We start from the raw sequence: 12,952 nt of genomic DNA, 5'->3' as shown, positions 1-12,952 counted from the left end.
AAGCTACTCGTTCAATTCTCCCGCACAGCCTTGTAGTTCAGCCTCGTTAACCCAAGAGGAAGGATACGCGAGCCAGCTCCCAAACTTTTGATCAGAGGCCGCCAGACATGCGCCTTGGATCTGCTTCCCATCATCTATTTCTGCCTCCCGGTTTGTTTCGAGGCTAGATCTATACAACATCGCCACTTCTTGTCCGCGAATCTCGAAAGTCTGCCATCTTCCTCAGACTAAGTTAAAAGCAACATGGAAGGGTATGCAATGGCAGACTCCGATCCGGGCACATTTATTGACATCCGAATAGCCTCAATGCAAAGGAGCAGCAGGAGCTGCAAAAGCGCATGGAACAGAAGCAAATGAAGGAGTTTATGAACGTATGCTTGCTCCCACTGGTTGCTGTCTTTCAGAGGCACGTGCTTATAACTGTCTTCAGACCTATTCCAACCTCGTCCAGCGATGCTTCGAAGACTGCGTCAACGACTTCACAACCAAGTCTCTCATCTCGAAAGAAGAGGGTTGCGTCTTCCGGTGTGTCGACAAATACATGAAGGGGCAGACACGATTAGGGGAGCGTTTCCAAGAGATGAATGCGACCATGATGCAGGGCGGCGGCCTTGGGCCCAAGTAGATACAGAATCGTCCATTTCGAGCGGCCTGCTCTCTGGACAGTGTACAACAGCTGGCGACATCCTCTCCATGTACAGCAATAGCATGACACCCACAGCCAGGGCGATGGAGTTGAAGGACATCTGAAGCTCAACGATACGACTCCTTCAGACGGCGAAAGACTTGCTCAGTCGGTCGCTACGCATCTCCAAATCGAGAAAGGCAATCCTTGATACCGGTATCCACTTACCACCGGCGCGTTCCTGAATGCCCTCTCACTTATTCCAAAAGCGACAATATAGGCGCTTTTGCCGCGGGACGTGAAGGAAATGCGCGTTGCGTGCGAGTGCGGATCGGAGTAGCTGCCGGCACAAAACGAAGGCTGCCGATCTGGAGGCTGATATCATAAAAATGTCTGAATACAAGAAGAGCCCCTCACGAGCGAGCACCACATCCAAACATTCACCCCACATACTCATCCACTGACTTCTCGTCACTTTTCTCAGCGCGCATTCATATTCCTGACTTGCTCGTGCCTACGCTTCTCTCTATTTGTTAGTCTGAAGCACATTTTCTACTCTAAGCTCATCAAAAGCCTGCATCATGTCCGCCGACACAGTAGGAAAGGTAAGCATCGCTCGCTCGAGTGACTGAGTATGACTGACAATGCTCGCAATAGACCATCACTTGCAAGGTACGTTTGTGCGCATTTACTTCTGATAATGAAGAGCTCATTGTATCAAGGCCGCCGTCGCCTGGGAGGCTGGCAAGGACCTTTCGATCGAGGACATCGAAGTAGCCCCACCTAGAGCCCACGAGGTCCGCATCCAGATTCATTACACTGGCGTCTGCCATACCGGTACATAACCCCGGCAAGATTACGGGGCTTAGAGCTGATGGAGCAACAGATGCATACACTCTATCGGGCAAGGATCCCGAGGGTGCTTTCCCCATCGTTCTAGGACATGAGGGTGCAGGTATCGTCGAGTCTGTTGGCGAGGGTGTGACCTCGGTGAAGCCTGGCGACTATGTCGTGGCCCTTTAGTACGCCCTCCGAAACCTAGAGATAGCTCTAGCTAACGAAATCAGCACCCCCGAATGCAAAGAGTGCAAGTTCTGCAAGTCTGGCAAGACCAATCTGTGCGGCAAGATTCGAGCGACTCAAGGTCAGGGCAAGATGCCCGATGGAACTTCGCGCTTCAAGTGCAAGGGCAAGGACCTGCTGCACTTCATGGGCACCTCGACCTTCTCCCAGTATACCGTCGTTGCTGACATTTCCGTTGTCGCCATCGACAAGTCCGCCCCCATGGACCGCACCTGCTTGCTCGGCTGCGGTATCACTACCGGCTACGGCGCCGCGGTCATTACAGCGCAGGTTGAGAAAGGTTCCAACGTCGCTGTTTTCGGCGCGGGCTGCGTTGGTCTGTCAGTCATTCAGGGCGCAGTCAAACAGGGAGCTGGCAAGATCATCGTGGTCGACGTCAATAACAAGAAGAAGGAATGGGGCACCAAGTTCGGCGCCACCGACTTTGTCAACCCTACCGAACTCGGCAAGCAGACTATTCAGGAAAAGCTCATTGAGATGACTGATGGCGGCTGTGACTATACCTTTGACTGCACGGGCAACGTCCAGGTTATGCGAGCGGCTCTTGAGGCGTAAGGGTGTCCAAAACTGCTGTGAAGATGCGTGCTAACGTTGGTGCAGCTGCCACAAGGGCTGGGGTCAGTCCATCATCATTGGCGTGGCTCCCGCAGGCGCAGGTATGACAGATCCTAGTCCCGACTCATGCATAGGATGTAGCCTAACAAAGCCACAGAGATCTCCACGAGACCATTCCAGCTCGTCACGGGTCGCCAATGGAAGGGCTGCGCGTTCGGCGGCGTCAAGGGCCGCACTCAGCTTCCTGGCCTTGTCAAGGACTGGCAGGAGGGCCGTCTGAAGGTGGACGAGTTCATTACTCACCGGCAGCCACTGGACAAGATCAACGATGCGTTCCACGATATGCACGCAGGCGACTGCATCCGCTGTGTGGTGGACATGGGTGCGCAGAAGTGACTACATGGTCTCAAGGGCTCGAAATTGTAAGACGCGTTGAGACGATCAAGGCGCAAGCAGGCAGTGTTTTCGTGATGTGTTGCAATAAATCGCATACTCGCCGGCAAATGGTCAATAGCCGTACCCAAATGGCAAAAGCAAATAACCCATTTTGATTAATCGATCTCACTCCACGTGCACCAACAGCATGGCTGTCGAAGTGGTGTAGAAGCGGTCTGGTTGAAACGGAACGTGGAACATCCGAAGTTCGAGCCCGCAACAACCCCTGCTCCGTGGCAGCCAACCATGCCAAACTCGTGCAATGGACAGCTGCCATGCTTCTTTTTCGAGGTCAGCTCTTCCTGTTCGATTGGACTCCATTCCCAAAGCAGCCAGCGGAACGGCAGCCACCTTCAGTTTTGAGTCTGGTACGGGCCCTCTTGAGACGTCAGGACTGATGGAGTCTACAGCGAACCATGCCAGGAGAGGCTGGGTTGAGCCCTATTTGCAATGCACTTCCCGCTCTTCGGCCCGGCCGGTTAAGATAAAACCACCTCAGCGCCTCGCCAGCGACCAGAGCTCGAGTCACCGGGTTCTAGATGTCCTATGTCCGAAACATATGTACCTCGCGAACCATCGCTATATCTCCGGGGCACGTGTATCTCCCTAGTTGAATGGATGCGGGACCTTAAGTTAACCCGAGGCCCTTTGAAGCAAAGCTCTACATTTTTACCTTTGAATGAGTTCGCGGTCGACTGGACACTTCCTGCACTGTGACGCGCGGATGGCCTGAACCCTTCTACAGTTGCTGTTCAAGAAGCTGTACTGGTACCTTACTGCACTCTGTCTTTGCTCGGCATTCTGAGTACTGCGCCGAGGCGAGGCGCGGTCGTGCTCATCCGACGGCGCTCTTCACCGTTCAACAACATCAGAATGCATCCTCACGCTGCACAATCCGAGCGAGCACCACTTCTGCCGCCCACGCCCAAGATACTTGAGGCCGAAAGCTCTATGGGCGGCGATCAAATACCCGTGGGTAAGTGAATCGCCTTTTTACAAGAAAGCCAAGTTCACACCAGGCAGCAAACTGGGTCTGGGCACGCAATGACAAGCATGGCCGCCGATTCCCACAAACCATTGCCCATCGAGGGTATAAGGCAGAACATCCTGAGAACACGATGAAAGCATTCGAGGGAGCGGTGCAGGCAGGAACCCACGCGATCGAGACAGACATTCATCTGTCCAAAGACAACGTTGTCGTTTTGTCTCACGTAACAGACCCTGCCAGGTTCGCAAGCCGATGGGCTAACGTAAACAGGATCCGGATTTAAAACGATGCTTTGGCATCGATGATACCAAGATTGTCAGTTGTGACTGGTCATATTTGTCCACGCTGCGAACCGTTAAGTCACCGCATGAGCCAATGCCACGACTGGCCGATCTCCTCGAATACCTCTCACACCCGGAACGCGACCACATATGGGTGCTGCTAGACATTAAGCTCGACAACGACGCGGACAATGTCATGCGCCTCATTGCAGAGACCATCAAAGCAGCGCCTCAGCCAAAGCGACCGTGGAATAAGCGCGTGGTCATGGGTATATGGGCCGCGAAATACTTGCCACTATGCCATAAGTATCTACCGGATTTTCCTATCAGTCACATCGGTTTCAGTACCTGGTACGCGCGGCAGTTTCTCAAGGCACCGAACGTGTCCTTCAATATGCTACAAAGGGTGCTCTTCGGCTGGGCGGGCCACCGCTTTCTGCGAGACGTCAAGGCAGCCAAGCGACCGCTCTTCGCATGGACAGTCAACGACGAGAACCTCATGAAATGGTGCATCCAGAAGGAGCTGGATGGTGTGATTACTGACGATCCCAAGAAGTTCAATAAAATATGTGAAGACTGGGATGGTGCAAAGGAGCCTCCAGCAAAGCAGACGTGGCGGCAGTTGTTCCAGACCTTGTATTTCTGGATAATGATTCTGATATTTGGCTTCCCATTCAGGAGAAAATGGCCAGAGACGGTGCAAGACATGCTCAAGTTGCGGGACCTGAAAGAGAAGGCCAGCACAACGAGGACTCTAGATACATAGAAAGTCTTCGGTAGAAGAGTATTGTAGACCATCATTAATGTGAATACGAGACATGAATTGCTGGCTAGGAGCAAAAGCTGCCACCAGGAATTAGCGCCGCGACTATCTCCGCAACGACGCGCCCGTCCATCAAGTGCCTGGATTTTGGACGCGTGCCCCTCCACTCCCACTTCCACGCGCACCTCACCGCTCCCGCACGTTTTTGAACGACATGAGCTCGCGTAATCAGTGAGCCTCGGAAATGACATGAAAGCGCTTATTGTCTCTTGCCATCACCATGCCCCGTGAAATCATCACCATCCAAGCCGGCCAATGCGGCAACAACATTGGTGCGCAGTTCTGGCAGCAGCTCTGCCAGGAGCATGGCATCTCACGCTCCGGCGACCTTGAGGACTTCGCCTCCGACGCTTCGGCCGCGGGCGATCGGAAAGACGTCTTTTTCTACCAGAGCGACGATACGCGCTACATTCCACGCGCCATCCTGATTGACCTGGAGCCCAGAGTCCTGGGCGCGATCAAGACTGGCCCATACAAGAACATCTACAATCCGGAGAACTTCTTCGTCGGCGAGCAGGGAAGTGGCGCCGGCAACAATTGGGCCGCGGGATATGCGGCGGGCGAGCGCGTGCAGGAGGAGATCTTTGATATGATTGATCGTGAAGCAGATGGCAGTGACTCGCTCGAGGGCTTCATGCTACTGCATTCTATCGCGGGCGGGACCGGGTCTGGATTGGGGAGTTACCTGCTCGAGCGGATGAACGATCGATTTCCCAAGAAGATCATACAGACGTACTCGGTGTTTCCGGACACGAATACCGGCGACGTGGTGGTCAACCCCTACAACAGTTTGCTGGCGCTACGGCGACTGACGCAGAATGCGGATAGTGTGGTGGTTCTGGACAACGGTGCGTTGTCAAGGATCGCGAGCGAGCGATTGCATGTGCAGGAACCGAGTTTCCAGCAGACAAATCAACTGGTCAGTACGGTGATGAGCGCAAGCACGACTACTCTGCGGTATCCCGGATACATGCACAACGATCTGGTGGGAATTGTGGCTAGTCTGATCCCGACACCACGATGCCACTTTCTCATGACGGCCTATACTCCGTTCTCCGGCGACAATCTGGATCAGGGCAAAACGGTGCGTAAGACTACGGTGCTGGACGTTATGCGCCGGTTGCTGCAGCCCAAAAACCGCATGGTCAGCGTGGTACCTAGCAAGAGTTCGTGCTATCTGTCTATTCTCAACATCATACAAGGCGAGGCAGACCCCACGGACGTGCACAAGTCACTCCTACGTATCAGAGAGCGCAAAATGGCAACATTCATACCCTGGGGACCAGCGTCGATTCAGGTGGCATTGACCAAGAAGTCGCCTTACCTCCCGAATACGCACCGTGTGAGTGGGTTGATGCTCGCAAATCATACGAGCGTTGCGACACTGTTCAGAAGGGTGGTGTCGCAGTACGAGAAGATGCGCAAGCGTAATGCTTACCTGGAGCAGTACAAGAAGGAAGCGCCCTTTGCCGAAGGGCTTGGGGAGTTTGATGAAGCGAAGGAGGTGGTGATGGGTGCGGTGCAGGAATACGAGGCGGCAGAACGAGAGGATTATCTGGACCCAGATGCAGGTGCGAAGGGCGATGGCGCGTGAGTAGCACCTGTGGGTGTAAGTGTACGACTGACGACGAGCTACGACCTGGAATGCTGCCAGCCAGGCGTTGGCAGGGTGCGAAGACCCCAGGGCTCGCCATTCGGGCAACTGCATGCAGCTGCAGTAGTCGGGATGCAGATGCAAGATACGGCTGCATAGGCCTACCGAATTGGATGCAGAGGATCTCCAAATGGTCATGCGCGCACATGACTTTGTTTGGTCCACAATGTGCACATGTCGTTGGGATGCTGTTGGACCAGAGGAGCGCCGAAGCATTTGACTGGAATTGGACGGGGTTCAGCGCATGCAAGGTCCTGTCGGTCGCATGGCTCGGCCACCAGCGGTCAGTTGCCAGGTGGCTGCTGAAACTGACCTGATGAGACCACCTGGCATTTGAGATTGGCAGGACAGGATTGAGTGTATCATGTTGTCCTCGGATCGACCAAGGAGCTGGGACACGGATGAAATGAGGGTGTCTGCGAAGCTTTCGATTGACATGGCCGGACCTAGCACCTGTAGCTGAGAGAACCATCACTGTGATTACAGGCCTAGACTAGCCCAGCCAGTACTTGGTAGGGGCCCGTCCTGCTTTGAGCCGTGGGCAGGGCAAGAAGCGAACAATGCAATGTGATAGTACGGTCTAACGAATGCAGACTACAGCTTTGTTTTGGGCAGTTGTGCAGCGTGAGACTGCGCTTCGAGTGCTCTATGGTGCCTAAGCTTCCGCCGATCTAGGTACGCTCTCGGGGCATCAGCACCCTTTGCCGGTAAGCACGGAAAGGCCGCAGCTACTGCAGTCCCACTGTTGGCAGCTACTGGCCACCCATGGCCACCGCTTCGAGGCTGATCCGACGGCCGGTGATTCAGCGTTGGCAGCCCATTCCTTCGTCCAGGCACCCGGACACCGCGATATCGGTGAGGACCCACGGCTTCGTAAAGAGGGTGGACATCAAAAGCCTCATTTTCTTGTCTTGACCCAGAGGGTGCTGACTCCACTGCCGCCACCTGCAGGGCCACTCGTCGCTGTTAGTACTCCGTACTGGAGTTGCCTCGGGGGTGGTCGTTAATGACGAAGACGGCGTGACAACCAGACCCTTCCCTGTCGTTCTACACAGCCAGCGTGACCTCTGCTAGCTTTGGCTTTGCTCCTGCCTTGTCCAAAGTACCTTTCCTTCCTCACTATCACCATTTATCATCTTCTCGCCACCTGCTCGTCACCTTCACCACCATCAAACGATTACATCAAGCCATCATCTGCACACCCCGACGTTTCCTACCTCCAACTCCGCTGCACAACCTCCGATTCGAGTCACGAGCCACTTTCGGACCTCTAGCTATCTTGTCTGACTGATCGTCCTCTGCCTCTTACTACCTCAGCTTTACACCTGCATCGCCGCAATCGCCATCATGCCTTCTCGCTCCAACTCCGTTTCATCCAGTACCGCCAACCCTGAGCCTTCCGCCGATAGCATCGCTATCAGTGTCATCATCGCGGATGGAAAGAGTGAGTCAACACCGACAACGTGTCCCCGAATAGCTAGCTAACGTATTCGCAGCCATCAAGCTCAACATCCTTCCTACTCACACCGTTTCCAACCTCGTCGACTTCCTCAAAGCCGACACCACTGTTGACACCAACGCCCGCCTGCTCCGAGATTCGCAACCTCTAGATCCCTCATCCACCGTTGCAGCCCTCGAGCTCTCTTCTGGCGCTACGCTCTCTCTAGATCCTCCTTCTACCCGACGGTCTAGTTCTCCAACCGAGGAGTCCATATCCGCATCTTCCGCCACTGAGACACCCTCCTCATCAACGCCTGTCTCGACCGCCTCGACTCCGCGCTCTTCGACACCCGCGAAGAAGCCGCGTAAGCCGCGCTGCACCAAGAATGGCTGCAATGCACTCGCGCAACCTATCGTGGGCGACTGTGGCTTCTGTCAAAAGCGCTTCTGTGGCAAGCACCGCATGCTAGAAAGTCACAACTGCGAGGGCCTCGAAGATGCGCGGCAAGCGGACAAGGCCAGAAACACGGCAAAGCTAGAAGGCGAGCGAACCGTCATGTTGAGAGGTTTGTAAGGGGCTTTCTTAAAGAGCAATTTCTTGAAAGCGCACCCCAAGTACATACATATTATGGATTCCCTCAATTTGCAACTACGGAACGACATCGGTATGGATGGGCAACTGAATTAGGACAAGGTGCTCGGCGTTGCAGGCATTTCTTAGATGAATGGATCGACGGATCAGAGGATTAATGCCGCAAGGTCTCTTAGCATTGATATGATCGGCTACGATGTGATTAGGGACCGAATGGCGCATTTTCCGGGTTTGCAGTAGGATTTCATCAGCTAATGAGTGAGTGCGCGACTGTGCGGGCGATGCACATTCCTCACTTCTCACTGTCGATACCTCGATACACGGCTTTCTTTCTCCTGCGATCACATCAGCCTGTTGTGCTGCTGTGCTCCTGGTCGAGAAGTCAAAGCCAGGCAGGGAGGCAGACAGACACATGTCAATAAAGACGATCGAAATTACTTCTCGTTCTTCTCGCCTGTAGCAGTCGCTATCGCGTAAAACCTACGGGACAGATATAGTCTGTAGCCGTAGAGCGTACTAGTACGATGCACGGAGATTTGATTCCTACTCATTACTCAATATTCAATACTCACTGTACGGACACGCCCTGTCACATCTACTTCGTAGTTCGCTCTCTAATCTTTACCGTCACTCTTTCAAATGTTGTGGTCATGATGTACACACAAGCGGGCGAATAGATGTACACATAGATGTATGTATGTGTATACATGTCTGATAAGTATATAGCATATACGACAGATACCAGTACCTGGTATCTTCCACGCCGTCATGACCACCACGGCGGTATACCAAGTAAGAGCGAAAACGAAAAGCAGGCAAGGACGACTCAGAGTCAGAGTAGCAGCAAATGGCCTGCTTGAGGTCGTATCGTACCCTGCTAGCCTCTTTAATTCTCCCGAGCGAGGTCTGAGGGCGCGCGTGGGCTGGTTCGTGGCTTATGCGGTGGCCGTGGTCAGGGTTCCCTGATTGTTTCGATTTCCCGATGGGCCCATTGTGGCCAGCATATTGATGCTGGTGCACTGACCCGTGTGCTGGCTGGGTCAACGTGGCCAGCAGGGATGTGGCTTGTGAGGTTGCATGTGTCCCGACGCGATGTGCTTTGCGGCTGGGTACGTGCCTCGTGGGAAGACACTGTGTGGGTGAACAGGAGGTGAAGCTCGGGTCGTTCGCTCGGGTTCATTGTCAATGCGGGTGCTGGTGTGCGGAAATACATGCTTACACAGCATGATGCACTATGAACCTGTTTCCCTGCATGGGATGGGGTGTCTCCCCTCATCTAATAGCTAGTAGTGCTGTAGCATCCTCGTCGTAGCTCGACCGCGATGATTGTGAGATTGTCAGCATATTGACCGTCAACGCGCGCGGTGCATTTTGTTGACAGATGAATCGCGCCTTCAGAATTTCTCGTCCAAGGTCAATTGATTTGAGTGCCGACTTGATCTTCGCTTATACCGTCGTCTCCCTGTTCTCCCAATAATTCCACGTGCTCACCGCCTTGCGATCCCACGGACCAGGCTGCTCACTATCCCATCTCCTGACATCGCGCTTGCGTTTGACGTATTTCCTGGCGCGACCCTCGACATGGTCCCAATCGGCAGGCTTCAGGTAACTCGAGAGACAGGCAGAGCGGTTGCCGGAGCCCTTATCTGCGACAAGCAGACGGAAAGCCGCTGCTGTCCAGGCGAGGCAGGTACATTCAAGGGCGGAGGACGTCGTTGACGGGACTTCGACCGTCCGCAGCAGGGCTGTCACGCGTTCGGAATTCCGCACCTTTGCCAGGGTCACACGCACCAGAGGCACGTATTCGTCGCTGGCCTGTATATCTGTTTCTTCGTAGAGGAATGGGTGGTGGATGTCGTCGGTGTGTGCGACGTGGTAGCGCTTGCCGGGATCGGAGCGTAAGGAGGAGCCTGGGCCCACGAGCAAGCTGAAATGGTAGGAGGAGCAGTTGCTAGAGGAAGTGAAATGTGGGGTGCATGCGCCCCGGGGGTAGAGGGCAAGGTAGAGACGGGGTTTGTTGCGAGTCGACATGGTGGTAGCAAGGTATGTGATGGTACGAGGACAAGAAGCAATTGACCTACCGTTCGGGTTCTGGCAGAGGCATCATAGAGAAATTCGAGGTCAAACACGAGAAGCTGCAACAATTTTGCCGCCGCAGGTTCCAGACTCGATGAATTGAGGCACGAGAATTGGTGTTCTAGAAGAGCATTACCTTTCTCGCTGCGGGCGTCGGGACCATGCTCGGATAAATCGTCCAGGAACAGAAGGTCACAAGCGGTCCCTGGGGTTGCCGGGCTAGCCCCAGCTTATACAGTAGACGACTTGCACGTAGATCTGCGATGCTCGCTCGTCTCGAACCATGAATAGAAGTTGCCTCGTTGACGTGCATAAGCCATGCCTGGGACACGTTGACCAAGGAGATGGGGCAACTTATATGACGTTGTGGAGCATGTTATTCTTGATGACAGGATTTTGGCAGGTACCTGCCAAGGGCAGATGACGAGTGCCATTTGCAGAGGCTTGAGAGTTGGTGAGCCCAAGAGGGCGAAAGGCAGACGAGAGGCGGCTGCAGGTTGGCTGAGGCAGGATCAGCTAGATCGGTTTCAGCAGGAATAATGGTGGCCGCAGTGAGCAAACACGGGTGGCAGCATGAGGCTGAGCCTGCAGCTGCAAGTACGAGTCCGACTTTGTCACTGAACAGTCACGGACATGGCCGGGCCAACGTGCATCAATCGTGCAGCTCATCTTAGGTCAGATGACCCGATGGACTGATTGTTCTTGTGACTTTGTAGTCATACGACCCAGGCATTGAATTGTCAAAAGGCGAGTCTTGTCCGTGGGAGTGGATTGGTGGCAGACCTGGGAACCCTTGTGCCGCAGGATGGCGAAGGGGAAATGATCAGGATGGCAGCAGGGCTCGCCTGGGGCAAATAACCCTATTCCGCACCGCCACACAATGCTCATCACTGTGGCTGCTCATCTCGGCTGGTCGAAAGGCTGACGAAGCCCTCACCTGCTTGTCCTTGGTCAAGCCGGCAGGTGGATCGGATCCAGGGAGGTCATTGGACAACAAGTCAAGGCGGGTGTGGCGGCAGGACGTGACTTGAGGTTAGCGGACGCTATACGTCACTCGGGCGACGAGCCCGTCAGCAGGTTATTAAGCTCGCATCCGCCAGCCAGTCTCTGTCTTCCTGATCATCAACAAACAAAACTGTCTTGTAGCACTTCTTGAGGCTTACCAACCCACCAAAACCACATTCTCTAACCAACCGTTTCCCGCGCAAACTCGCAACCCACGGTCACTATGCCTTTCGTAAGTCTTATCTACCGAGCGTTCGACGTCGATCAGACGCTGACAGCAACAGACCGCCAGCGACATCTGCAAGATCATCCTTGCCATCATCCTCCCTCCTCTCGGTGTCTTCCTTGAGCGCGGTTGCAATGCCGATTTCTTCATCAACATCCTCTTGACCATTCTGGGTTACATTCCCGGTATCATCCACGCTCTGTAAGTTCAAGCCGTGATCCGCCGCAAAACCACCGCTGACAATACCCCCAGGTACATCATTCTCAAGTACTAAGCGATTCCTGCGGGATCCGGACTATCCGACAATGACCCTTCCGATGGAGAACGTCCCACCTCCGTCTCCTTGATATCCCCATCTGCGCTTTCTTCCATGGGTCTGATCCCATTGATACCCCTTGTCGACCGGCTTCTACGATATCCGATCGCTCCATGATGATACGCATGGCCCGGGCCTGGAATTGGAAGCGAATGAACCAAGCGAGAGGCAGCGCCGAGCACGGTTGCTGCACAGACCGTCGACTTTCACATTGATTGCAGGACCGGTATGATGGGTTTGTACAGGTTTCAGGGCGCAATCGGGCATCTAGAGCACGTGGTACTACTCTTGAAATCCTAATCCAGCATAATGAAACTCCTTGTCTTTCTTTTTGTGGCATTCCGCACTGTGAAACAACACCCCCGGAAGCTCGGTTTGCTGGGCTCCCGCAGACCCCTCCTAAACGGCCTACATGGTTCATGTGGGATGATTCGCCTCGCTGTTGCGTAGTGGTCTGAGCGTAACGTGTTAGTCTCCATTATTTGTGTTTGCTCCGGGTGACAGAGTCGCCCATTCATCCTTGCATCGCGCCGCGGCTGCGCACGGTATTCGGGGTGGGATCAAAGGGTCTAAGCGAGGGTTAGCACGTCAGATGCAGATCGCCCTAGCCGTGCAAAGTAGCCCGTCGGACCAGACCGGTGGTGGAATGGGGACCTGATGACGATAACACTCCAAGCTGATGATGCTCACGAAATACATCTCGTCCTAGTAGAGCAATGTACTACAATGTATATCGCAATATTATACAACGTACACAAAGACTGCAGTATGAGCGCCGTGACTGTGACTGTGGCTCGCCAAGGCGTCTCGCTCAGCCTGAAGCGCCGAGAAAGACGCGGCCAGGCGCCCAAAA

At 54.2% G+C, this 12,952-nt stretch overlaps 7 protein-coding genes across 7 annotated transcripts; 6 read left to right on the top strand and 1 right to left on the bottom strand.

Annotated features, from left to right (window-relative positions):
* Positions 1 to 365: 365 nt before the first annotated feature.
* HMPREF1541_02879 (mitochondrial import inner membrane translocase subunit tim9) lies at positions 366 to 625 on the top strand (the record flags this gene model as incomplete). Its single annotated transcript, XM_008717234.1, has 2 exons — positions 366 to 371; positions 431 to 625. 2 exons carry the CDS (start codon positions 366 to 368, stop codon positions 623 to 625), a joined length of 201 nt encoding a protein of 66 aa, XP_008715456.1.
* Positions 626 to 1,206: 581 nt separating this feature from the next.
* HMPREF1541_02878 (S-(hydroxymethyl)glutathione dehydrogenase) lies at positions 1,207 to 2,659 on the top strand (the record flags this gene model as incomplete). Its single annotated transcript, XM_008717233.1, has 7 exons — positions 1,207 to 1,230; positions 1,283 to 1,297; positions 1,348 to 1,462; positions 1,506 to 1,647; positions 1,693 to 2,259; positions 2,309 to 2,364; positions 2,421 to 2,659. 7 exons carry the CDS (start codon positions 1,207 to 1,209, stop codon positions 2,657 to 2,659), a joined length of 1,158 nt encoding a protein of 385 aa, XP_008715455.1.
* A 912-nt stretch (positions 2,660 to 3,571) lies between these two features.
* On the top strand, positions 3,572 to 4,733 carry HMPREF1541_02877 (uncharacterized protein; the record flags this gene model as incomplete). Its single annotated transcript, XM_008717232.1, has 3 exons — positions 3,572 to 3,674; positions 3,722 to 3,909; positions 3,957 to 4,733. 3 exons carry the CDS (start codon positions 3,572 to 3,574, stop codon positions 4,731 to 4,733), a joined length of 1,068 nt encoding a protein of 355 aa, XP_008715454.1.
* Positions 4,734 to 5,010: 277 nt separating this feature from the next.
* HMPREF1541_02876 (tubulin gamma chain) lies at positions 5,011 to 6,384 on the top strand (the record flags this gene model as incomplete). The annotated part of the gene is made up of 1 exon (XM_008717231.1): positions 5,011 to 6,384. The coding sequence occupies one exon, from the start codon at positions 5,011 to 5,013 to the stop codon at positions 6,382 to 6,384; it is 1,374 nt and encodes a 457-aa protein (XP_008715453.1).
* Positions 6,385 to 7,791: 1,407 nt separating this feature from the next.
* Positions 7,792 to 8,458, top strand: HMPREF1541_02875 (uncharacterized protein; the record flags this gene model as incomplete). Its single annotated transcript, XM_008717230.1, has 2 exons — positions 7,792 to 7,888; positions 7,941 to 8,458. The coding sequence occupies 2 exons, from the start codon at positions 7,792 to 7,794 to the stop codon at positions 8,456 to 8,458; spliced, it is 615 nt and encodes a 204-aa protein (XP_008715452.1).
* A 1,464-nt stretch (positions 8,459 to 9,922) lies between these two features.
* HMPREF1541_02874 (uncharacterized protein) lies at positions 9,923 to 10,507 on the bottom strand (the record flags this gene model as incomplete). Its single annotated transcript, XM_008717229.1, has 1 exon — positions 9,923 to 10,507. The coding sequence occupies one exon, from the start codon at positions 10,505 to 10,507 to the stop codon at positions 9,923 to 9,925; it is 585 nt and encodes a 194-aa protein (XP_008715451.1).
* Positions 10,508 to 11,780: 1,273 nt separating this feature from the next.
* Positions 11,781 to 11,988, top strand: HMPREF1541_02873 (plasma membrane proteolipid 3; the record flags this gene model as incomplete). Its single annotated transcript, XM_008717228.1, has 2 exons — positions 11,781 to 11,789; positions 11,842 to 11,988. The coding sequence occupies 2 exons, from the start codon at positions 11,781 to 11,783 to the stop codon at positions 11,986 to 11,988; spliced, it is 156 nt and encodes a 51-aa protein (XP_008715450.1).
* Positions 11,989 to 12,952: the final 964 nt, after the last annotated feature.

This window comes from Cyphellophora europaea (assembly GCF_000365145.1).
Source record: "Cyphellophora europaea CBS 101466 unplaced genomic scaffold supercont1.2, whole genome shotgun sequence".
In the NCBI taxonomy this organism is placed as follows: domain Eukaryota; kingdom Fungi; phylum Ascomycota; class Eurotiomycetes; order Chaetothyriales; family Cyphellophoraceae; genus Cyphellophora; species Cyphellophora europaea.
Note: the sequence above shows the minus strand (reverse complement) of the source record. Positions and strands in the feature narration are given on the sequence as shown.